Consider the following 27,491-nt stretch of genomic DNA (forward strand, 5'->3'; position numbering starts at 1 on the left):
TAATATTTAATATATTGGGATATCTGGAATGATTTTACTTAGATAAGCAAATAATCTAGAAAGAATTCTCTTTCTAGAGAAGAGAGAAGAGAGAAAGTAAATAGTTTGCTTAATTAGTATATTGCTCTGCATCTCTAAATCCTAGAAACCACAGAGTAGTAATACATTATACATTTGAAAATTTTCCAGATTATCATAGTACCAAAAAATAAACCAAATCCATACTATTTTACTTTTTGCTTAAATATTTGAATATACTGCTATATTTATTTTGCTTGTTCTCTGCAGTGTTACTGTCTTACTCAAATTCAATGACTGAAGTAACAATCTTGGATTTTGTTTTGTTTTGTTTCGATTATTAGAGCAAAGAAGGTCAAAGACAGAAAGTTTCAGCATTTGGAAAAGACCTAATAATATCGAATATCATGGTTCAAATCTGTATCTATTCATGTAGGTAAAATTGTTTCAAAGATTTTAGGTGTTACATTTTAGCACACTATGATGGTTAGTCTTATGTGTCAACTTGGCTAGTCTACAGTACCCAGTTATTTTATCAAACACTAGTTTAGGTATTGCTATTTATAGACCTGGTTAACATCTACAATCAGTTGACTTTAAGATTACCCTTGATAATGTGGGTAGCCTTCATCCAATAAATTAGAAGGCCTTAAGAGGAAAAGCAGAGTTTTCTAGAAAAGAAGATATTCTCCCTCAAGCCTGCAGCATTAAGTCCTGCTGGAGTTTCTGGACTTTTGACCTTCCCTCTGGATTTTGGGCTTGTCAGCTCCCACAACTGCATGAGGCAGTTCCTCAAAATAAATACATTTCTTGATGACAGATAGACAGACAGATCTAGATCTAGATCTACTAATCCTTCTTCTCTGGAGAACCCTAACTGATACACATACCTACAGAGGGCTAAGCAAGTTTATTTTGTATTGCAACATTAGCTTAATTTAATTTATAATAATAAACTTAAGTTGTTATTATTATTTTTTTTTTTGCGATACACGGGCCTCTCACTGCTGTGGCCTCTCCGGTTGCGGAGCACAGGCTCCGGACGCGCAGGCTCAGCGGCCATGGCTCACGGGCCCAGCCGCTCCGCGGCATGTGGGATCTTCCCGGACCGGGGCACGAACCCGTGCCCCCTGCATCGGCAGGCGGACTCTCAACCACTGTGCCACCAGGGAAGCCCTTAGTTATTTTTAAAGTGAATAAAAATATATCTGTATTCAAGAAGTTACCATCACTTACTGAGGTTTTTCTCATTTTTTAAATAAAAATTTTGTTGGATAACCTAGAACCGTATAGCTATAATAATTCATTTTTCATCATTTTAATGATTTATCACTATTATTGGTATATATTTCTTATGAGAACAAATTTGACTTCATTCCTCCAGATTAATTTTTAAGCAACTTCAAGGCAAACTGGAATTTTGGGTACTGTGTTTATCTTGAATCTAAACATACCTCTTTCTTTTTCCATATTTCTTTGCTACAAATATTATTGGTATTTTGATTTCAAATGAACCAGTGTGATATACCGTATCACTGGGGTTCATATTCTGACAGAAGTCTTACATTTGTAGATAAAAATGAAGGTGTACAGGTTAAAGTTCTTTGGCTTTGGTGTCTCAAAAATTAATTTTTGTTTGCTCAATGTATAAGCTACAGAAACATAATTACCTAGAAATAATCCATATAATTGAGAAAAAGTTTCTTATTTGGCAAAGGCAAAAATATAATCATAATAGATATTTAAGGTTAATGGGCATAGAAAATTATGATTTTAGGCCAGGTGGTAAAGCTATTAATTATTGCCAGTAAAGAACACCATCTAAAATAGAATTTCATCTTCTGTTCTCATGGAAGTCATAGCATGACACACCATGTGTCCAACTGTTTCAGCTGTTATTCCTGATCAACCATCATTAAAAAAAAAAAAAGATTACCCTTCGCATGAAATCTTGAGCAGTGTCACGTCATTAAATTTTGACTTGGCAGATTCATAAACATAAAGTGCATTGATTCATTGCAAACAAAATTAAAATCTTCTTTCTGATCCCAGACCAAATGTCCTATTTGCATAAAATTTTTCCAAAATATGAAAAATGTCTTCACCTTGGTTCAACATATAAGGAAAATATATGTTTTTTAATGTATTTGTTTATGATTTAAATTTTAAAGACAACATGGTAAGTCAGTATTTACAAGTTTATACTTCTGTGCCATTGCAACCCTTAATGATTTTCTGAATATATTTCATATTTACATCAAAGAACATAACTTCAGAGAGAACTAATCAGTGCTACATTGTTCTCATAACCAATGACAGTGGGTTGATTGTTGGTCATGTTCCAGAATCTCAAGCTTTGTCAATTTAGGTTGTTACTGTAGTATTATCCTCATAATCTATCCAAAATTCAGATGCCATCTGAAAGGAAAGCACTATAATTGCATTCTGGTTAGATAAAAGTATGTTTGCTTTCTGTGTGAATCACTGTTTTAATAAACCAATAGAAAACTCATGTCATCAAAAACACTGCAATTAGTTGTAAGACCTCTAATAACTAGCATTTCATTGTTTTCTATTTGAATTCCTTCAAGTTTTGTGGAGATTCCTATGTTGACTATATCAACTAACAAACATTAAAATTTGTCTCAAAAGGTCCAGGTCTCCAAACTCATCAAATTGTATACATTAAACATGTGCATTTTTTTTTTTTTTTTTTTTTTTTGCGGTATGCGGGCCTCTTACTGTTGTGGCCTCTCCCGTTGCGGAGCACAGGCTCCGGACGCACAGGCTCAGCGGCCATGGCTCACGGGCCCAGCCGCTCCGCGACATGTGGAATCTTCCTGGACTGGGGCACAAACCCGTGTCCCCTGCATCGGCAGGCGGACTCTCAACCACTGTGCCACCAGGGAAGCCCTGTGCATTTTTTAAAGATACCAATTACAACTTAATAAAGCTGTTTAAAAAAAAAAAAGTTTAAGTCAATTTTATCCATATGGGCCTGACACAGAATGGATTTGTGCTTCCACAAATGCCATTCAGAAATAAGAATTGCTAAAGAATCATGTTTGTTCCCTACTGAGGAGTTAGTGTTTTGTTTAAATGTTTTGATATTGTTTAAGTATCTTTTCTTGTCCTAATATTCCAGCCTGGCACCTATTTGATATTGGAGCAAAAAAAGAAAAAAAAAAGCAGATGTCTTTATCAACACTTTTCTATCCACCCTGCTTCTCACATAATACCCAGTTATTTGTTAATCAATCTAAAGATGGCAGCAATAAAATTGTACTCCAGCTATACAAATAAGAGAGAAAATGATCAATCTATATCTTCATGTAGGCAATATATCTGATATCACTGACTCTCACATTGCCTTTTGTTACTGAAATTCATTTAATTATGTCATGATACATACACATAAGAAAAACATATGCACTTTTAGTTTTTGAAAAAGTATATAAAGACTTTGAAGTTATTGAGAATAGTTTACTGTTTTTTAATCTAGCTTGATATCAGCATAAGCAACAATTTTGTATATAAAAACAAATCTAAAAAAAAACCCCAAAAAACACAAGAAACAAAACTGGTCAATGTGATTCAATAAATGTGTATGATTAAGAGTTTCAGCATATTTTTGTAGTGAGTTAAACTTTATATCAAGATAAGATAAACATAATGGCTTCAAACCATTTTTTACCCAAAAAAGAGAATGTACTTACTGGTAAGATTATGAAAAGAACCCTCTCACTCTCCATAAATCTGAGCTATGAATTCATTAACTTTTTGATTAAAGTATGAGTTGTGTGTGGACAGATTGAATAACTTGAAAAGGTACAGTACATTTTAATAACACTTCCATAGATGTATTTCATGAAAACCTAAAGCCGTATCCTACCAATACAGGATGGCAGAGGGTAGTCCCATGCCCTTCTCTCCCCTGTCATGCACTTGAGAAGGCTACTTCCATGGAGAGTATAGCCTGGATTGCATCCATAAATGATAGTGCTACCAGCAAAATGGCCTTGGTCACTGATCTTGTATCCAAATTGTGGAATGCCAGGATCCTCACAATGTGACAGTTCAAAACCTATGAGAAAATACAAGTTTATTAAAGACAAAATTTAACAGGAAGATTTAAAACTGTACAAATCATCCCTTTTTATTTTTTTATATGATTACATGCTTTTCCCTGGTTTTATTACTGTTACCGTATTTAATTTTGTTCGTTTACAGCCACCATAGAGAGCTTTTTCTCTCAAAAATTAGAATTTGTTGTATTATTCAAATTTAGCAATGCTACCCCATGGTCTATATGACTATATCATAACTTATAGTAGTAAGATTCTTGCCTGCTTCAAGTGATTTGCAGCTAATAGATTCTGACCAATGTAACTATTATGATCAAATAATGAAAAATTAAAATCCATACAAAATATGTGAAATCATAACTATCCAAGTAACAAATGTCTCCACTGCAAATATAACTTTGGACTGCTTTACTTTTATAGTCTTAGAAGAAAGTGAAATAGCCTTATATTTAAAATATACTTTATCAAGAGTTAATATAACACAGTAATCAGTTTGAAGAACTCTGAATTTTTATTTTCTGCCCTCTTCAGAATGTACGACTCTCAAAATTTCTCACAAGGAAAAAAAAAAAAGAGTAGGGTGTAGAGAACATATTTTTGATTTCTAAAGGGTTGGGGCTTTCCACATGACTTTTGCTGGAAACTTGTGATCTTGGGCTAAGTGTAACACTTGAGAAGTTAAGTTACAACTGTTTGAGTAGTGAGAGAACTGCAGAGATGAACCTAACTCTGAAGGGGGTTTGTGTTTACATTTCAAGGAAGAATGAGACCCAGAACCTTACAGATGTCTCTAGTTTATAAAACTTGGAGACACAGGAGGCTAATCTGACTATTGAAACCCTAAATTTACATTCCAAAGGTTAGAATAAAAACCGAGAATTCTTTCTATCCCATCTCCAAAGAGCAGAAGTTTTTTTCTTCCTCCTTTCGGGAGAGGAGTTAAAGACAACTATCTTAAGCACAGCACGTGCATTTTTCTTTATTCCTTGTCCCTGGTCACTCGTGTAGATCTTTCCATCTGATTTTCATCGTGTTACTACAGGGGTAAGGACTGGGTCAAAGGGATGCTGACACAGTTATTATTATTACTATTATTAATTATATCACTTAAATGATAATAATTCATCTCTGTAGATCCAGAATACCTTGTGTGTGTATTCAGAATAAAATTAATAAAGATGAATATTAAAAAACAGTCATAGCACAATTCACTATTAAGATACTGAAAGAACTAGAAAAGGGTACTTCAGAATGTAAATCAAACATGACACTAGTTATCAAAATCTAACCTCCCTAGCTAAGGAATTCTTCTGCCCTTAATGTTTTACAAATTACATAAATGTATGATAAATGTAAGATATAATGAATGCACCAACAATAATTAGGTGCTAAATTATATCAATTATAGCTTCTGGGACTAGAGGACTATGATAAATATTCCAGATGGCTTCATGAATTAGGGAAGTCTGTGATTTCAAGACAAATAATATTTGACAAAAGGAGAACTTTTTTATGTACATCTTAAATCATAGGATAGTCAAAAAGAGATTTGTATCTCTTTTGTAGGCACAGATCCTTGACCAAATTAATCTAAATTTGAACTAGAAAGCAAAAAAGGATTTATTAGCTCACTGATGACAAATCACTAATTTATAGTACTGACTTCCTAGAGTGTCAAAATAAACATAAAATTACCAGAAATGTACAGCTAGAAGTACTGAATTTACACTATAATTCTGTATGTTAAGGTCTACATTAGCTCTTGGAGAACATAAGAAGCTCTTCCTAGTCTCTTCTAGGGGTTCTTCATCTTTCCCTCCTCTGTTAACCAACAGAATTATTTCACACACCTTAATTAATTTACAATCATTTGTTCAATAATGTTCATAAGTGAGTGTGATTCTTAGAGGCAATTATCTCTAGGAGACAACTGAAAAATAAGCTAAGATAATGTTGTTGAGAAACTGAAATTTATGAGACAGTTAAAAAACCTTCAGGAATTTCCTATGTGGGTCAATCTGTGACAGTCTCATTAGGGTGAAAATATGTTAAAATAAGGCAAATGCAAACAGCTTCAGAAACAGAGCCATACAAGAGGTTAGAAGTTGTTAACTCAAATTATGACATATATGAGATATAAAGGATACATGGTCAGGCAAGTCAGCCTTTCAAAAACAGAAGTAGAAACAACAGAAGTAGTAACAAAATTTTTAGGACATACTGCTTTGTATGGATCTGCACACTTAACACTACATTTAAAATGTCCCTGCTTGAAAATAACAAGTTTGAATTCCTTTTACCAGACATAATATTCAGTTTATTATTCAAGATTCAGTCACTTTTGAGTTTTACCACATATCATTTATCAAAATAAAAATGGAAATTAAGCCCTCTTTTCAAGGTTTATTACCAAATTCATCCTCCCTTAATTTGAATGCTTTGTAAATGTGGTTGGCAATTGCTGGTGATGAGGTATAATGGAGATATTCTTTGTAAATTAAGATAATTTATAATACTTTGCATTGTAGATGAAAATGCACATGGACAACAGTATATAAGCTACAAAGCACAACATAATTTAGTCCAATTTGGTGGAATTATTGTTGCTTATTCATAAATATTCAAAACTGTATTATTCTTTTTTTTTTTTTTTCTTTTTTTTTGTTTACGGTACGTGGGTCTCTCACTGTCGTGGCCTCTCCCGTTGCGGAGCACAGGCTCCAGACGCACAGGCCCAGCGGCCATGGCTCACGGGCCTAGCTGCTCTGCGACATGTGGGATCTTCCTGGACCGGGGCACGAACCCGTGTCCCCTGCATCGGCAGGCGGACTCTCAACCACTGCACCACCAGGGAAGCCCTGTCTTATCTTTATGGAAACATTCAGCTGCCAGTCTTTTCATTGAAAAGCTCAAATACTTGAAACTGACAAATAAAGATGTGTATGAAAAAATATATACTATAAATATTCACCATTCCTTGTGCAATTTGATACTCTGATGAAATGAAAATTTCTAGAGCACAAAATGAACTGAAAATCCTCAATTACCTAAATCCTTTTGACTTGCTGAATAAATTAAACTGAGATCTAATTCCTTTCCTGCCACCATATAGCAGATTTCTTTAAGGATTTCTAACATTTTAAAGTTACTATTTGAAATCTACAAGACAGTAGAAAGGTTAAAACAACAACTTCACCATCTGGTACTATGGGATAGTTGCTTCGGATTAATAGTAATATTAATTCAGATTAGTTTTCAGATTAATATTTACATTAATTGGTTCATATTCACATTAATATTGTTATTAAGAAAGAAATAATGCAAAACAAGTTAAAACTCCTTTTACGTCTGTCTCCAATCCCTTTCTGGTCTTTCCCTACTGAGAGCTAGCAAATATTCTCAATTAGTGTATTATTTTCACACATAATTTATATTTTTTACACATATCTATACGTCTATGAACAATATACAGTATGATTTGCAAGCATCTGTACATTTCATGAATTATACAATTAAAATAAGTCTTCTAAGCCTTTATTTTTTGCCCAGCATTGCGTTTTTACTTTTATATTTACGCACACACATACACACACACTTTATTCATTTTAACTACTAATGATATTCCATTGGAGGTATACTCCAAAATTGATTTACTTATTCTCCAGCTCATGGACATTTATATTGTTATATTGCTTATATTATTCATTGTTATAAAAATGCTATACTTCTATGTCCCCATTTGCACATATGCAAGTGTTTCTATGGTGTATGCAGCATGTAGGGATTCATAGATCATTTTCTCCTCAAGATTAAATCAAAATCTGCTAATCTCCTATTTAACTTCTGCCTTGGCCAATTAAAGATAAATAGTTCAATCCCTGCATCAACATAATTTCTGTTCAATTTGTTTATGAATAATTGTGCATTCACATAGGGTGATGTTATATCTGGTTAGCAAAATAGTAGCAATAGTACAATAAGGCAGATGGCTTAGAAATATAAATGATATCTGAAAATCACTTTTTGAATGTAAGTAAGCATTTTTGATGTAACTAAAATAAGAAGGTCCTTATATGCTTTATTTCTTTGAAATCCACCTAAAATGTAAGTATATATTTAATACTGTTAAAGTGAAATTTTAGAGTATTGAATGATGAATGAAGATATGTTAATTTTATGTACTAAAAGTAAGAACTTTCCAAATTGCTAAATAAAAAGGGAATTAGATTGCTAATAAGGAAACTGAGAAAGTAATGATAAATACGTTAGAGAAACATATCCTTTTTTAAACCAAAAACTTTAATAAAAGTTTAAATAATAAAGCAATATTCTACCATAATCTTAAGCTCTATAGAATTCTTTGGTGGATTTAATACATAATATTTAGCAGAATAATCTTTAAGAATGATATTTAAGATTTGGTTATTAAATTCCACTTAATCCATGAGTCTTGCAAGAAAAAGTCTTATTTTAGAATTCTTTATATTTAAATAAGGATGTATATAAAGCAGAATGTCATTTTAAAATTCACAAGCAGAAAATAATCCATGACCATACATAACACTGTGATAATCCTCTTTGGTTCAGACATAAGGAAAATAAAGAGAAGAAAGCACTGAAGAAAAATTATGTATTCCTTTTTTCTCACTAATCAAACTAATAATCAGACATATCAAACTTTGAAATGACCAACTTTATAAGAATGCTTTAAGAAGACAATCCTTACAGTTTTGAGTCTTGAAAAGCTATATACTTTTTTTTTTTTTTTTTGCAGTACACGGGCCTCTCACTGTTGTGGCCTCTCCTGTTGCGGAGCACAGGCTCCGGACGCGCAGGCTCAGCGGCCATGGCTCACAGGCCCAGCCGCTCCGCGGCATGTGGGATCCTCCCGGACCGGGGCATGAACCCGTGTCCCCTGCATCGGCAGGCGGACTCTCAACCACTGCACCACCAGGGAAGCCCAAAAGCTATATAAATTTAATTTAACTTTTTAATTCTATTTGTTGAGTAACTTTTAATGTAATTTATTTACTTATGTAAATTATATCAAATTATATATGTAAATTAGCCATTTATATAAATATATCAATAGTAGCAGTGTAATCAAATTTTGGAAAAATCATTCAAAACAGTTACTTTTCCAGCAAGTATTTAAAAGAAAAAAAAAAATGAAGTTAAGAGTTTAAACAAACAAACAGAAAAGCTTGTGCAAATGATTGCTTTGCATTTCCAACTGGAGGAATAGGAGATAAGGTAAATAATTATCTTTTCTTTTTAATTGCCGTTGTTCTAAATCCCATGTATAAAGTTCTGACTAGAAAATATGTTACTCAAAGCTTTTCCCACGATTTAATCTTTGGGCATGAAAAAGTAAGTGATATTATTAAATATGCTAGTTTGTGTCTTGCACATCTTAAATTTGTACATCATTCTGGATAGTGGGATTCAGCTTTGCCTGAATGTTAATTTTTAGCCATCAGCCAAATTTAGTATATGCATAATTGGCTCAACCTAGACATATCTAAAAATGAATTTTACTAGATATCACCAAATTTCTCCTATGTGACTATACCAATTTACATTCCCCAAAGTTCATGACTTTCAAGTTCTTCAAATTATCATTTAGTATCATACCGCTTTTTAATTTTTACCAATTTTGGCAAACATGCAATAGAAAATTATGTTGGCTTTAATTTTCATTTCTTAATTTCTATCAAGCACTTTTTGTCTTTTGCTTATTGTTACTGGAATTACCTCTACTGTGAAATTTTTTGGCCCATATTTTCTTTTAGACTATATTTTTAAATTGATTTGTAGGATTCCTTTCTATGGAGTGTATGTTTTTCTATTATATTGTAAATATCTACTTCTAAAATATATCATTTAAATTTTGTGTTTATGGTATATTTCCCTATAGAGAGATTTGTAAAAAGAATAATAATAATAATAAGGACTGGGACTTGGTCAATAAAACAGAAGCCACTTAGATATTTTGAGTTGCTCAAATTCAATACAAGAAATTAGAGGGAAAATACAAAGAAATTCAGAGGGTGTGAAGGTCAGAAGATCACTTCTGGTTTTCAAGAATCCAGGAGTTCAGGGAAGCTGCTGCCACATACAACCACCTGCCAGCACCACACTCTTGCCTGCAGATGCTGCTGGAAAATAATGGCTTCTTTATCTATCCTACCTCTCAGCTCTCACATGTTTGCCTTTAATTGGCAGAATCTAAGCAGAGATTTTGGCTGGCAAGGGCAGGGGAAATGCAGTTGCCAGATTTTTAGTCTCTACACTTAAGGGAAGTGCTTAGAAGGGCAGGAATGCTCCTGAGTATTGGGAGGTTTTTGCTCATGTATCTTCTTTGAGAAATCTTTCTTCGCCTTAAAGACACAGCTATTCTAGGCCACATTTTTTTCTAAGCATTTTAAAGTTTTGAGACTTGCATATGTCTTCAATCTGCCAGAAGTTAATTTTATATAAGGAGTAAATTAGTAGGTTATTACATATTTAAGCTCAAAATTTACAAAGCTTTTAGGATGTGAAGGCTATGAAGATGACTCTTCTGTTATTCTAACATGAAGAAATTATATCCAATATTGTATATATAAATGACAGGTAATCAAGAAATATTTCTTCAACATTTTAGTTAGAATACCTTGTACTATATAATGCAGCATTAGTCAATACTTCCTTTATTGCCTGGTTAATTTTCAAGATTTAAAGAGTAACAGAAATGCCAAGTGTACCTGTTAAGTAGTTTATAGGATACAGATTTACATAGAGTAACATTGTTGCTTCTGTGTAATCTACTTATTTTCTACTTGCATTTGCACTGAATAAATTATATACTAAGAGTAAAGTTAGAATTAATAGGTCATCTGATTATTTTCCATGGTTAACATTGTCAAGACCATATTGGTAACTAAATTAAAGAGTTTAAATAGGGTAATTTATTATATATTTATAAAGCTAGTATGCAAGAAATGTCATCACAAGGTAGCTATTGCCCATCTTTAATCTGAATATAAAATTTGAAATGGCCATGTTCCATGTAGATTACTAAACTATTTCAAGCAAGAAAACTCAAAGGCTAAGAACATCCAGATATATCTGAACTATACCCTTGGGATAATGGACATTTTCAAATGGGATTTTTAGAAAATTAAATGTGCAGACGTGATAACAAGAAGATATCTGGGCCCAGAGGTAATGCCTAATGGCTGGGCATCACGGACTTTTGCCAGATCAGCTTTTGAGAAGACAATCCTATAATCTATCAAAAGAAGACTGAAGAGATTTAATTCGCTTTAGAAAAATAAAGGAGTGGGAAATTTTCTCCCCTCAAATGTGGTGTAGCATTTTCATACCAGGTATGTTGTAATTTATTTATTGGTTAAGGAAAGTGAGAGAAGCTCACTGTCTTCTTAGTATAGTAGAACTAAAACTATTAATAATGGGTGAGCCAAGTGACTTTCCTTTCTAGGCACTCAAGAGTCTCTGGACTTCCATGACACCATTAATCACAGAGGCATCTATTAATACAATATCTTTGAACTTATTCTGTTTTGGAATATCTGTTGCAGCTGTACATCATAGTAAACACTGTACACTGTCTTCTCAATAGCTCTTCTTTTCTTCTCCCTCATGAACAAAACCTTTATTTTGCTCCCAGCAGTAATTGAAGCATATCAGGCAGTATATCATCATGGTCAAATAATAATCCAATATTTTAGTCTGACAAATGCTTCATTTTTCCAGCTTGCCTTGCTGGGAAATTTAGGCATAACCACATAGCCCTGTTTTGGACAAAGAGAGATAAAAGAATGTCTGACAGAAGATTTTGCATTCCTGATAAAAGGGACATATATGGCTGACACTACCTGTTCCCTTTTTCTTTTTGCCTTGAATATGTTCAGTGTTAAAGTAGCCATCTTGTGACCATGTCACAACAATCATGAGAACAAGAGTGAACACACTAGGAGTGCCACAGCAAAAGGACAGCGGCATGGCCCTTTAACAACTGAATCAAGATCTACCTACCTTTTCTCTCTTTACAGCTCTCATATGACAAAAATAAATCCTAATTGTTTAAGCCATGGTTAGGTTTACCATTACTTGAAGTCAAAAGTGGCATCTCAACCACTGTTTCCACTAGTTCATTTGCTATTCTTAGTGACTATATAATGAATGGACTAATAAGACAGTTGAAATAAAACACAACTTAAAGGCCTGTTCTAAAATATTTCTTCATTTTATTCTCAACCAAATGCAATTCTGTCTCTTAAAATGAAAATAACTAGACAACAGCAAATGTCGTTAAGTCAAAAAACAGATAATAGAAAGGTAGATAAAAAATGACTATCATGGGCTTCCCTGGTGGCGCAGTGGTTGACAGTCCGCTTGCCGATGCAGGGGACACGGGTTCGTGCCCCGGTCCGGGAAGATCCCATATGCCACGGAGCGGCTAGGCCTGTGAGCCATGGCCGCTGAGCCTGCGCGTCCAGAGCCTGTGCTCCACAGCAGGAGAGGCCACAACAGTGAGAGGCCCGCGTACCGCAAAAAAAAAAAAAAAAAAAAAATGACTATCATTAGATAGGGCAGGTGTCATTAGATACGGATGGTCATAAAAGGCCTGTTTATGCTAAAACTAGTGAGAAGCTAGGCAAGTGGGATTAATCTGAATTAAATTATTTGCTCTATTTCCCTTGAATGTGTTTAGCATGTTCTTTCTAATCTCTGTAACTTTCTTCATCGTATTCCCTTTGCCTGGAATACTCTCCACTATTTCTTTCTGTGATCCACCAACACAATCTTTAATTCTACTTCATTCATGAATCCTTACCTGATATGCCCTAGCCAAATTTCCTCTCTCCTGTCTCTAGTCCTCTTAATGTGAATATTGGAACTCCTCTTTATCTCACAGTGTTCTCTCAGATGTTTCAGAAACAAAGGTGGAATAATCTTAAGGGAAACATACCACAGAATGGCAGGGGTGGGGTTGGGTTTAGAAATGACTGGATACAGGGATTCGAACACAAAGCCTGTTCTTTTCCATTTTCCCCCATGTTTGCACATCTTAGCAAATTCTCTCATGTTCAAAAATTAATTACTGCCTTCTAAGAAATTTAGGAATACAAAATATGTGGCCTAGTACAATCTTCTATATCACAAAAACATTTTACAAAATCAGTATTCAGACTACATGTTAAATTACCAAGAATATGTAAAAAGTTGTAATTGGACTAAAACTGACTAAAGACATTATGAATTGAAATGGCCCCATGAAGAACTATGCATAACATGTTTGCAAAAAACAAAACAAACAAACAAACAAAAATAACCACAATACCATGTGATAACAGCTACATTAGCTGTGGATATAGACTACTGAAAAAGAAGTGTTTAAGAGTAGGTTAACTCTGGCTGAAGGAATCAGGGTAAGCACCAGTAGGGAAATATTTGAAATGGTCTTGAAGTTGAATAGCTCAATTGATGCCCAAGGTGGGTGGGGCATATTGAAAGAAAAAAAAAGCCTGGTTGCAGGTGCAAAGGCTGGAAACCAAAGTATATTTGGAGGATGGGAAGTAGCTTCTTTCAAAGCTAGGAAATCTGTGGTTAACTATTAAGATAATTGCAGATATGTAAAAAGATTACCATTGTAAAAAACAGAAGTAACACTTAGGAACAAATACATTTAATAACAGATGTGTTACTACTTCCAGGACCCTCCTTAACAAAGGAGCTCAGCACATAGCCATTGGATCAGAAAATCTTGGAGCATTTACTGACCCGGGGATATCCAGAGACACCTTGGAAGCAGACTATAAATATTTTAGTTCCAGAATATAGACTGAAACGTTTCAGTTTCAGTTCTGAGACTGAAAAATATTCATAGATGTATGTATGTCCTTTTTAAAAAATAATTGCTTTTATACTCTCTTCCCAATTCTATCGCTTTCCATCTTCATAATGATGCACATCCTATAATGAACAGCCAGAGTCATTAAGAAGAGTGACTTCAAATATTTTCTTTTTAAGGATTTCTTTTTCTTTTTTTTTTTTTTGACAACAAGTAGCTCACAGCAATGACAAAAAAGTCAATGATTTTACTCATTCCAGACACTTGAGTACCCCATACAATTTTATATCCAGGTATGGCTTACAATGCCCAGTATCTTTGCATCAATAATCTCACATTACATAGAATTTACATATCAGAAAAGGAAATCTAGGTTTCCCCTATGAAACGCACTGACATTTTAGACAAAGAGAAATACAAAACGATGCAGAACAAAGAAACACCATTATGTAAACATTGAGCCATGACTTGAAAAATGTCACCAGCCCTGTCAGAAAACAAAAAGAGTAAGAGGAAAACAGATTAAAAAAACATTTGCCCTTCTAAGCAGATCACACCAATTATATTTGAGCAATAATCACAATACTGTTATTTTTAGTCCATCACACAGCAATATCTGTAAACACGATTTGCTTGGATTTTCATTTGTCTTTGGCAGGACGTCATAAGAAATCACATTATACACAAAGTTCTCAGGATTTAAAAATATGTATTCAACATCATTTTGTTAATTTCTGTTGTGTTAATGTTAATAATTAACAATTCTAACACAGGTAGGAAAAAACCTTTAAATAAACAAGGAGCAAGAATAATATCTCAGTATTATGTCTCCTGTCTCCTACTTATATCATTAAGAAAGAGCATTTTTAAAAACAGTAATTTGATTCAGATTCCCTTTAGGATCCCATGAATATCTTTGACGCTGTAACCATTTCAACGTCCCCATTTCTGTAATACCTTTCATTCATTTGACTTCTTGAGAAAATTTATGGAATTCATTCAATTCTCTCAAATATTCTAACAGTAAAAGGGATTTCTGAATACTGTTACTTAATTTATTTTGCTATATTACACGAATATTCTGAACTTCCAAAAACTGATTTGATCCTGTAAATTGTAAATTTATTAACACACAACCAGGAATCACCACAGTTTTTCATGCACTTTACTTTCCTAGAACAGTTCTTACACAGAGCAGAAACTTAATAAATATGTTATTTGAATATGACTTAATGTTCATTGGCGTAATTAGTCTATTTCTTAAATTATGATACAGGTAAAATAAGTTCATTTTGTTCATATAACAATTGATGTAACCCACCTACCTATGGCTCTCAACGATTCTCAGTCTTTGAGCTTCTACCTGTTTAAATGTCATAAAGCTGACTTGAGTATAACACAATAGTTCTATATAAGTTTATTTTTAACAAGGCAATTTAACACAAAAGCAAAACAAACAAAAATCTTAGCTACTCTTCCGTGTAAAATCATTTGAAACCATCCAATTATCATTAAGGGTGACCAACTATAACTACTACACATGTATTGCATATGTTTTGCAATTACAGGTAGGAGCTCAAACACTGGATTCCCATTTATTTAAAAGTTTAATTGTATTTCTTAAATATTTCATGTGAAGAATACTGCTATTTTAAAATATATAAATAAGTTCAAAGTCACAAATTACTTAAACTTTCTGAATCTTAGCTGTTTCAACTGTAAAACAGCAACAGTTAGAATACCTGTAAGTTTTTAAGTTAGGTTCAAATAAAATTATATACACAGAAGGGAGCTGTAAACAGCAAATTGATAATCAAATGTTGAATATTACTTCACCTGGTGTACTGCAATTATTTAATAAATATTTAGCATAAGTGTTGGGCCTTTTTTTTTTTTCCTTCCAAAATACTTACTGGTATAGACAAGTTGAAAGCCTTCATCTGTCCCTTCAGAATCAGAATTAAATTCTAGCCAGAGATGGTTTGAAGTACTACTAAGGGTCAGTCCTCGCATAGATGCGCCAGTAAAAGCACCTAGTAGATGAGTTGTTTTATCTTTTCCATCATAAATCTGCAAAAATATATTTACAATTAAAATGTAAATTTGACAGTAATAACCAATTCAGAGCATGTATTTATATCTGTGAAGAAAATGAAATTACTACACTCTTCATAAATCAGGTCACTACCTGTTTCCCAAGAACAACTGCATATATTAATTCCTACAAATATCAGGGTAAGAAAGTTAGACTCCACATGGGTAATTTTAATATTCCAAGCTCAGCAGACACTAAGTAAAACTCAAAATCATGTTATAAAGTTTTTGTTCTTATAAAAACAATGCTTCTAATGGCAGACAATTTGAAATTGAGAATACCTATAGAAAGTTTGGTTTCTAAGATTGGTTTGTTGGTTGGTTGTTTTTCTAAACTTGGTCAAGGGCACCAAACACCTGCTTTTCTAATAACATGATTAATATAAAATGTACTTGCTTCTTTTGCAACTTCTATTTACCCATGTCCTTTATTTCATATCTGACACTTTTAAGATGTTAAAATAGTACTAAATGCATTTAGAAGCTGATTTAACAAGGCAAAAGTATACAAAGCAAAACTGACATGTTCCCAAAGCTCCCTACCTCACTTCCATTCTTCGGAAGGTGTAGCTTCTCATTGCCCTCTAATTTGCTTTTGTTTTATCAAGGCATTATAGACATTTCTTCAGGTCAGTGGATAGAGATTCTTCCTTTTGAGAGCTGTGTAATATTTCCTTCAATGGCACTACCACAACTTGCCCTACCATTCCATATATTAATAAACTAAAGTTTTTTGCCACTAAAAGTAATGCTGAAATAAACACCCTTTAGATGTTATTTCACATTTCTTTTTTGGTACTTGTATTTCGGTAAGAAAGTTTTCAATATATTGAATCTGGGGGCTAAAATGTTCATGTATTGTCAGATTATTTTCCAAAAAGTGTACAGTAATTAAATTGAGGGTTTGCCAACAATGCATATTACTATTCTTTTTCCTTTAAGGCACATATTTTTAATGTGGTAGTTATTACCCCCAAGGGTGTGAAAATTGGTTCTTAGAGTTCATAAAATCTTGGATATTATGATCATTTGTGGTCCTACAAAGACCAACCCTGACAAATCTCATTCCACAGTACTTAGTTTCATGAAGTTGGAGCTTGGGGCTCCTTCTGTGAATGATAATGAATAGAAACGACTGAGAAATACTTATGAAAGTTACGTGTTTCTTGCCTGAAATTGCCTTACTTCTGACCTGTCATAAGAGTAAAAATTATGTCGCTAAACCCCTAATCCGGTGATCTTGTCATAGCACCAATGTTCCCCCAAAGTGGTATGCATTATATTCATGTCACCTAGGAGATGATATTTAGGTGGTACATGATTCAACTTTTATTATTATTATATTAATTTACATGATATATTTTTCTTGTGCTAAATTGTTGGATTTAACTTGATCATCTATTTAGAATGTTTTCTACAATTTGTAAATAAAAACTGATGTATAACTTTTTTTCTTTGTATCAAATTATCCTTACAGGTTTTAGTATTAAGTTTATGTTAATTTAACAAAGTGAACTGGAAATATTTTACTATATTTCAAAATCTGGATTATTCAAATAAAATAATGAGCCTTTGCTTTCTACATATTCAAGGAATTCTTCAATTCAAGGACATATTCTTGAGTTTTTGTTTATTTAATTATTCCTTGTCAATTTTATCATTTTATTTTCCACCTTGAATGCCTATTATTTACATATTCAGTCTCCAAAACTGTGTTGCAATTCCTTTACATTTTTTTCTTCTGAAATTTATCTATCTTTCTGCTGTATTATGGCTTATCTTCCACTGGATCTTCCACACTAACAATTAGATTTTCAGCAGTAACTAATCTCTTTTTAGGTCTTCTATTTAAATCTTAAATTTTTAAATCATTGGTCAAGTTCTAGAAAGTCAGTCTGTTTGTCTCTCTCTCCTCCTTCTTCCCTCCCCTATTCTCTGTTTTTGGTACTCAAATTGCATTATCTTAAGATATCTCACTTGTTTTAAGTATTTAACTTGGTCTTTCTTACTTCTGGTTCCTGAATTCCATTAACTATGTGTTTATTTATCTTTAGGTAGTTATAGTTTTATGTTTCCTTATTATTGATACAGGTTTTTGATGTTGTAAAGACAACAATGCTTTTATTTAACATGCTATACAAATGTAGTTTTTGTTCAGAGCCCCTAGTATCCTTTCTTAACAACCTTACTCTATAACTTTTCTGCACAGACTTTCTGAAGTCTCCAGTGTCCAGGTGTTTCCTGCTCTCTCCCTTTGTGCCTGAGGGAATCTATAGCTTCATATGCACCCTCCAGGCTCCACCAGTTTATTTACTTGTTATTTTATTACCACTGAGAGGGAGTGGAAGTAAGAAAGAGAGGAAGTGAGTTGTAAAGTCAATCCAACATGCTCACTGAATTCCGAACAGCAAACACCTTACTGGTCTCCCTCTTTGTTTTAAAAGGTCTTTCTGTCAATTTTTTAAAGAATGTGTTGACTGTTAAAATGAGTATTTGACTACTAGATAAAGGGCTGTATGGACTAATTTCTTAAAATTATATGGGAGTACCAGGAACCCCTTGTGGAATCTAATTTATCATACAAATTCATCTCTGTTTTAGTTATCAGCAAGAATTTGTCTTCAACAAAGCTGAAACAAATGTTGAGGTTTGTTAGCTCAGGAATTTTTTTTGTTTGATTACATAGGAGCCAACTTTTCATTTCTTAAGAATAGTAGCCATCAGCAATAATTCAGAGACAAGGAAACGTGTGTCAGAAAACGCAACTTTTGCTGAAGTGTGATCATTCAGCTACGAAATTTTGGAAGCATGTATAAAATTGTTAATTCAAAATGAAAAGCAAGTGTTAATTAGGAAGGCTTTGAAAAAAGAAGAGTTTTATAGCTATGATCAAGTCCGTGCTGTTTAACTTGTAAATAAAATCCTTCAAATGTATTCAAATATATATGGGCGCATATAGGCAACAAGGAAGGACAAAGCAGTGTAGCCAAAGACAAATTACATTTGAAGTAGACATGAATGCAATCATACAAATAAGAAAATAAAACAAACAAAATGTGCCTTTCATTTAAAAATAAATTTACAGTACAGAGTGATTATACTGGGTCTGATCAGAATCACATAGAAATTTTGACATTATTCCTCATCGCTTTTCTACTTAAAATCAGGATCTTTAAGTATGTTTTTATTTATTTGAGCCGATTTTCTTTTTTCTAAAATATATTATTATTTTTGAGATATTTCTTAATATCTATTTTTATTTTTCAGAAATTTAGAAAGCTAAAAAAGACTAAGCTAATTATAATAGTATACTTTTTAATTGGAAGGGAGAGGACTGGTGCTCACAATAGAAATATTCTTAGTTACTTAGAGCCTAATTCAGATAATGAAGACTTACTTTTATATCAAATGTAGATTTCAAGTTTTCTTAAGAATTAATATTGTGAAAGGCATTGAGGGCTTTTATAACATTAATGAAGCTCTTTGATAAGACTCTAATTTGTTATAAGGTTGCAATTAATTTGGTAGTCCTACACTAGAACAGACTAGAACTTAATACTGCCATGTTTCAATTATAAAACCTTTTGTAATGGATCAGGGCCTGAAATTAGTTATGGTGTACAGACCCTCCTATATATGGAAGGTCAAACCCTATTATGATGAACTGCTTATGGACACTTAAAACTGTTTTTGTTGTTAATGACATAATAAATGTATGATTAGAAAGTATATTCCCAGTCATTTCTCTAGTGAATTTAGCAAATAAGCTATTATCTGAACCCAAGAGCAAAAAGTACATAAAAAAGTAAAATAAAAAGAGAGAAATTAAACATGCATGTGAGTATAATCATACAAACCTTCAAATCATTCCTGCTCATGAATACTAGAATTTTCATTTTGGCCATTTGTTTTATAGGTTGATTTGGAATTTAAATAATTTTTTATAATAAGTTGAGTTAGAGTTCAAATTTTGAATGAAAAAGAATAAATAATTTTTACAATTGTTAAAAAGGACAATATTTTAAATCTTATTATGTTCTCTCCAAAGATGATATGTAACAGAGAAGAAAACATTTGTTTGTACTCAAATATTTGTCTTTAAAATAGCTATATAATGTGTACTCAATTAAGAGTTGGTATGTATCAGGGAGGGAGTTGGGAATGCAATGAGGGGTCAGGTTTTCAGGGGCCTTAGCTTTGTGGTCCCAGCTCTACCATCAAAGCTGATTGGAATGTCACACATCATTTCACTTCTGTGATCTCAGTAGGGGAGAAAGGGGTTTTATGAGGCCTATCATAGCACTCTATACAAATGGATATTTACAGAGTGCTTTTGAAGGGAGAAATAACAGAGGATTATCAGTGAACAACAAGCAGAGTTAGTAGATACACGTGGTAGACTTATGAGATCACTGGTGGGCTAGAAAATATTTAAAACCCAGCTCTCAAACAAACCAAACTGGTGAATGTACATACCCATATATATGTTTTTTAAGTAAATTTTATTGATATAAAGAGAGATTGACAGACTTTTTCTGAAAAGGTTTAGATAGTAAATATTTTAGGCTGTTAACATCTCTGTGGCAGCTACTCAATACTGCCTTTCTAGCACAGAAGCAGCCGTAGACAATGTGAATGAATAAACACAGCTTTCTCCTATTAAAACTGTATTTACAGAAAGAGGTGTCAGTCTGATTTGGCTCACAGACTGTCATTTGTGAATCACTGATTTAAGGGATGTGTAGCATCCTATTTATACACAGGAATAAAATATACAATACTTATTATTGAAAATTCCATAGAGCTAATTGATTCTTACAGAGTGCTTTCAGTGTTTTTTGCCAAACTTTTGTAGCTGCAACTTATAACTGCAACTTACAGACAAAAGTTGTTCTTAAATGAACATTGCTTGATTTTTTAAAAAAAATTTTATTTATTTATTTATTTTTGACTGTATTGGGTCTTTGTTGCTGCATGCAGGCTTCCTCTAGTTGCGGCGAGCGGGGGCTACTCTTCTCTGAGGTGTGCAGGCTTCTCATTGCAGTGGCTTCTCTTGTTGCAAAGCATGGACTCTAGGCGCACAGGCTTCAGCAGTTGTGTCACACGGGCTCAGTATTTGCAGCTTGTGGGCTCTAGAGCACAGGCTTAGTACTTGTGGCGCACGGGCTTAGTTGCTCCGCGGCATGTGGGATTTTCCCGGACCAGGGCTCAAACCCATGTCCCCTGCGTTGGCAGGCAGATTCTTAACCACTGCACCACCAGGGAAGCCCTATTGCTTGATTTTTTTTTTAACAAGTGAGATGAAAATGAAACATCAAAACGATGTTATATCAGAATGTCACTGATTTGTAAATGATATGAGCAACTTCTTTGCGAAACTGAATAATAGTTTTCAAATACTAGAAAAGATATTTTCTCAATTTTTTGTGCTATTCATAATATAATGGCTACAGATACAACCCATTTCTACTTATGTACTGACAATGAGCAAAGCAATAAATCAAGTCAGAGTTTGTAGTATTTGCCAATTTCTGCAGTGTAAACACTTTACTATGGCTAATATCAAGCTATCAATGTGACATTGTTGAATACAGAGTTGGGAAGAGATGGACAAGCTGACATAGTATTTCCAACACACAGATACAGTATATATAAGTAACCTCAAAAGCACCGATAAGGGCTTCCCTGGTGGCGCAGTGGTTGAGAGTCCGCCTGCCGATGCAGGGGACGCGGGTTCGTGCCCAGGTCCGGGAAGATCCCACATGACGCGGAGCGGCTGGGCCCGTGAGACATGGCCGCTGGGCCTGCGCGTCCGGAGCCTGTGCTCCGCAACGGGAGAGGCCACAACAGTGAGAGGCCCGCGTACCGCAAAAAAAAAAAAAAAAAAAAAAAAGCACCGATAATAGTTAAAGTAGTAAAATAATTAGGAAATGAAAAAGTTGCATTTATTACCTTTGTTTTTTAATTTAATTGTAATTCAATTGTAACAATTTAATTTTTAATAATGGCTATGTTTAACAACCAGCTCACAAAAGTACTGAAAATTTAACAATAGGCTCTCACACGTGGTACTGCCAAAGATTCACAAATAGGTTATGAAAGAGCTTAAAAATAATACGTCTTAGAAAACAACAATAGCAACACATTAATAACCCTCTCATCATATTTCTAGAAGAATGTTATTAAGTCCTTCAACTATCTAGTTTTTCATAAATATGATATACATCTCCTAACCCTTTCTTTTGGACTCTCAAAACCAATTTTGGGATATTTTACTGGCTCTTCTCCATAATAATCCATTTAGTCTACATTTTGCGTAAGAAATGTCTTTAAACTTCATAATGCTGACTGTGGTAAAAAGATTGTCTTGAATTATTTCCCTGCTACATTTCTTTATCTAAACACAGTGCTTAGTCTTTTTCTGAAAATAAAAACAAACACAGCGACAACAAAAACATAACTAGTATTTCTGATTGGTATTCAGCTTTTTTCCTATCCAGCTGACAAGGAGAGCTATTCATTATTGACAGTTTAGAGCCTACATATAATAAACACCATCTATAAATGTTAATTAAAAGAATTAATTAAGTTACATATTTTGAGTGAGGGATTGGGAAGTTCAATATTATTGCCCATTGAAAGTAAAAGAACCAAGGAAAGATACATTCATAATTCCCAAACCTGCTGGTCATCACATAATCTGGAGGGCTTTATAAAATTCCTTAATCCCAGGTGCAAACCAACTGAACCTACTTTCCCCAGATCTACTGAAACTTTGCTAGTGTGGTTATAAATAACTAAGGTGTTTATAAAAAGCAAGAGGAGGGAGAGAGAGAGTGGGTGAATGAGTAAACAAGCATCATCCTACAGGATGAGCTACTGGAAAGGAAAGTTGTTTTTGTGTGTGTATAGATATAGATAAATAACACACATTGTTTTTTATTGTTGTTGCTGTTTTGTTTTTATCAGAATCCAATACAGTGATGTAATATAGTAAGTGAAACCAGAAGAAAACAAACCTTCTTCCAAGCCTTATACATGTAAAGATTACAAGAGAATGTCATTCCAAAGAACATAGCCGATCCTACCACATAAAGAAAAACAGTGCTTTTAAATCTCTCAGTCAAGGGGCAGAGAGTTCCATAATGGGCTATTTTTTTTTCTTATTTCTTCTTATGTCTTAGTTGGAATGGAGAAAGAGAACTGACTCTAGTAGGTTTAATATTGGAAAGTGCTGGGGTTGAGAATGGGCTCTCATGGATTAGTTTGCAGTGAGGCAAATGACCTTCCATCCTGATAGGACTCTGGGCTTAACTGTCTTTGAGAAGTAATCATTTGTCCTTTGCGGAGTACATTGTCTGTTTGTGCATGCCTAACTGTGCCTGTGTCAGTAGGTATCTTTGACCTAATAGTCATCCATGGAATTAATGAGAAGAATAACATACAAGCATTTTACATCTTACACTGGTGGAGAGATCATGAAGACAGACAGCGTTTAAAAGCCCATCCCCAACCATCTCTGTAGTATGGCTTACTGAAGTCCTTTTAATGTGGTAATTTAGAATAAATCCCAGGTTAGACTATCAGTAGAAGGATAATTGAATTGGTGTGTTTCCAGGTTAATTTTAGTATATAATCTTTTCAACTTTGGAAAACATATATTTATTCTAGGAAAGACATAATTTTTAAAAAATTTCTGGGAATATAAATTTTCATCCTTTCACTCATGAAAGAAAAGTCACTATTTAATGAAATCCACTAAAGGGCCTTAAATTGAGTTTTTCTGCTTTCCTTTGTCTCTCACCATCATGTCCCCTCACACTGTCACTTATTACTGAGGTCCCATCCTTCCTCAAGGGAACACACATCACAAATGCATATGACTTTACTTCAAATAAGTAATACGTTAGAAAGCACTCTGAGAAACATATTAGGGCTATTTTTTAAAAAAAGCATCACTTGTTATCCCTAATGAATTTTCCAAAAAATAAACATCATTCAGTATGGAAAAGTAATGTAGAAATGTCAAGCATCACTGAGAGCAGAGAAATATTTTAGGAAGGATTGTGGTAGGCATGGGGAAGCATTTCCTGACTTTTAACTTACAAATACATGTTTATTATTGTTGCTATGTGATACAGTTTAGTAGCTACACTCATATTTCTGATCTATACCTTGATACAGTTTTTCCCCACAGTTAGCCAAATAAATAAATAAATAAATAAATAACCACTGCCTTAATTCTAAGTACAAGTATCCCATTAATCTCAATGTTGACTCCAATTTAGCAAATAAACCTATTTTAACAGGAAAATCCAAACAATGAACTGGAAGTTGAAGATATAATACAGTGAGTTTCTGTTGCCTATTGAGGAAAAGCACAAAAATTGAGAATGGCTCTAAATTAATACTAAAATTGTATATATCTAAGTGTACTGCAGGAAATCTTTCCCATGTCTATACAAATCTTACAAGCATAAAGAACTGTGTTAGAGAACCATCAATTATCATCAAATTAATATTCTTTTTAAAAGAAGAACATAACCAACAACCTTAAAATCACTGCTTAAATAAAAGTCCCCCACCCCAGTCAACCTGGGATATCATAAATTTTTTCAAGATTTGTGAAAACAGAAATATGTTGAATTTCTTACCTGGATTAATGAAATCTTGATAATGAGAAAAAAAATGTATGTGATCATTTTTTAAATATTTAAATGTGATTTTATAGAAGTGTTTACTTTTATTCCGATAATGAATATAAACTATATTTATCAAAACACTTACTTTGAAAAATATGGATCAGCAAGTATGAAAATATTCATTTGCCTAAAATCGGATCATTAAAAAAAATTTCTTTTGGCAGCGCCGTGCCACTTGCAGGATTTTAGTTCCCCACCCAGGAACTGAACCTGTGGCCACAGCAGTGAAAGCACTGAGTCCTGACCACTAGCCACCAGGGAACTCCCTTTAATCGTATCTTTAAATTTGATTATTTCAAATTTTTTAAATAAATTAACAAATTTTGTCCTAAATGTTTATTATCAACAAGGTATATTTTTTCTTAAATAATTTATAGATATTGTTAGATATATTCATAAATTATAAACTTTTTCATAGTCATAAATGCAAAGAGTTATCTATGCATCAACAGAAATAAGTTACTTAATAAACATCAAAATAAAAATAAATAAATGTCCATTTATGGATTATGTTTCATAGATAATATTTATTGAATATAAGATATTTGGCATGAAAGTGTTCTTATTTTGGTGTTATTGAAACATTAAAATTCATGTATCAAAAAACAAATGGTTCTAAAGAACCTAGGGGCAGGACAGGAATAAAGACACAGATGTAGAGAATGGACTTGAGGACATGGGAAGGGGGAAGGGTAAGCTGGGACGAAGTGAGAGAGTGGCATGGACTTATATATACTACCAAATGTAAAATAGCTAGCTAGTGGGAAGCAGCCACATAGCACAGGGAGATCAGCTCAGTGCTTTGTGACCACCTAGAGGGGTGGGATAGGGAGGGTGGGAGGGAGATGTAAGAAGGAGGAGATATGGGGATATATGTATATGTATAGCTGATTCACTTTGTTATAAAGCAGAAACTAACACACCATTATAAAGCAATTATACTCCAATAAAGATGTTAAAAAAAAAGAAAACAGCTATGTAGCAAATTGGGTTCAGAAACTAAATTACAAAGCACAGGAGAGACTACTGGAGTAGAGGAAGTGAATAGCTATTGGTAATATCTTAGGGCATTTTCACTAGACATTTTTTTCACTAGACATCTTTTTTCTTCCATTACAAAAAATTCTGTATTTTGCTTTTCAAAACAATATTATAAATGGGTTTATGTCATGAAAAATAATTCATGTATCATAAAATCAAAATTTACTTATTATAAATAAACATTAGAAAGAAAACATTCTATCTCAGTAAAAATACTGACAGGAAAATGGGAAATAATGTATAATTTAAATCCATGAACGGCAGAATCAACTTATGGTTGATTACATATACATATATATCATATACATGTATATATGTATTAATGTATACTTAATGACTAAAATGATCAAAATATAAATATTCTGAGTTCACCTACCTTAAGAACATCTCCTTGTGCTAAATGAAATGTTCTGGCTGAAATATTGATTCCCTTTCCTGCTTGAACCTGAATACTATAAATGCATTCATGGTTGTTTTCATAGTTGAGTGGATAATTCGGAGAGAGCAGAATTCCTTCATTACTTGTTGCAGATGCACCACATTCAGCTGCAGGTAAAACAGAATATTGAAGTACAGTTTAATAGAAAGCATTATCATTTCAAGTAATGTAATGTATGGAAGTGTAAATGTATTTTATTTTAGCTAGAGGCTAACATGAAAATAATGTACAGAAGGGCTTTACGTTGTAGATGAATCACTCCTTCTCATATAATAGATAGGAAGAAGGGACTACTGCCTCTGGACAGAACACTGTACATAAATAGAAATACACAATAGTTTCAGTATTTCCCCCCCAACCTTGGATGAAAGGATAGCATGGAAAAGGATGAGGGCAAAAGATTTTCAGGATGTATTTTAAGTTTGTAGATCTCTGATTAACTTATTATGTTTAAATTTATAATTTACTTATTTTAAAGTATAAAAAAGGGAAGAGATCAATTTCATTTTAGAATGATTCTGTACCTTTAAATGCTTTACTGTTTAAATACTTAAACATTAACAAAAATCAGGTAAAAGAAAAAAACCTAATGAGGAAATGAAAATGATCAAGATGGAGCAGTCAGTATAATATCAATAATAATAATATTATTTTAACAAAGCATAAAATAATAATAAGAACCAATGATATGATGCTAACAATCAGTCACATGAAGTGTCACCCAATAAAGCTCCTTCAAGACCTTTTAAGGTAAAACAAAAACAAAAAATTCATAAACTGCCAATATTGATTTAAATTATTTCTATTTTAATAATACTTAAAGAGTTTTATAGCGTCAGCCTTACATTTAGGTCTTTAATTCATTTTGAGTTTATTTTTGTGTACGATGTTAGGGGGTGTTCTAATTTCATTTTTGTACATGTAGCTGTCCAGTTTTCCCAGAACCACTTACTGAAGGGACTGTCTTTTCTCCATTGAATATTCTTGCCTCCTTTGTCATAGATTAGGTGACCATAGGTGCGTGGGTTTATCTCTGGATTTTCTATCCTGTTCCATTGATCTATATTTCTATTTTTGTGCCAACACAATACTGTTTTGATTACTGTAGCTTTGTAGTATAGTCTGAAGTCAGGGAGCCTGATTCCTCCAGCTCCATTTTTCTTTCTCAAGATTGCTTTGGCTATTTGGGGTCTTTTGTGTTTACACACAAATTGTACATTTTTTTGTTCTAATTCTGTGAAAAATGCCATTGG

The 27,491-nt window shown here is 33.3% G+C and overlaps 1 protein-coding gene across 3 annotated transcripts in view; it reads right to left on the reverse strand.

The window, feature by feature from the left end:
- Positions 1–27,491, reverse strand: part of CSMD3 (CUB and Sushi multiple domains 3) — a 1,081,491-nt gene that overhangs the window by 311,772 nt on the left and 742,228 nt on the right. For all 3 annotated transcript variants that reach the window (XM_033843074.1, XM_019931944.2, XM_019931943.2), the window contains 3 exons: positions 26,176–26,345; positions 15,876–16,032; positions 3,911–4,102 (listed from right to left, as the gene is read on the reverse strand). In XM_033843074.1, the coding sequence (XP_033698965.1) occupies positions 3,911–4,102; positions 15,876–16,032; positions 26,176–26,345 (519 nt within the window). The remainder of the gene's footprint in view (positions 1–3,910; positions 4,103–15,875; positions 16,033–26,175; positions 26,346–27,491) is intronic.

This window comes from Tursiops truncatus, chromosome 17, assembly GCF_011762595.2.
Source record: "Tursiops truncatus isolate mTurTru1 chromosome 17, mTurTru1.mat.Y, whole genome shotgun sequence".
Classification (NCBI taxonomy): Eukaryota; Metazoa; Chordata; class Mammalia; order Artiodactyla; family Delphinidae; genus Tursiops; species Tursiops truncatus.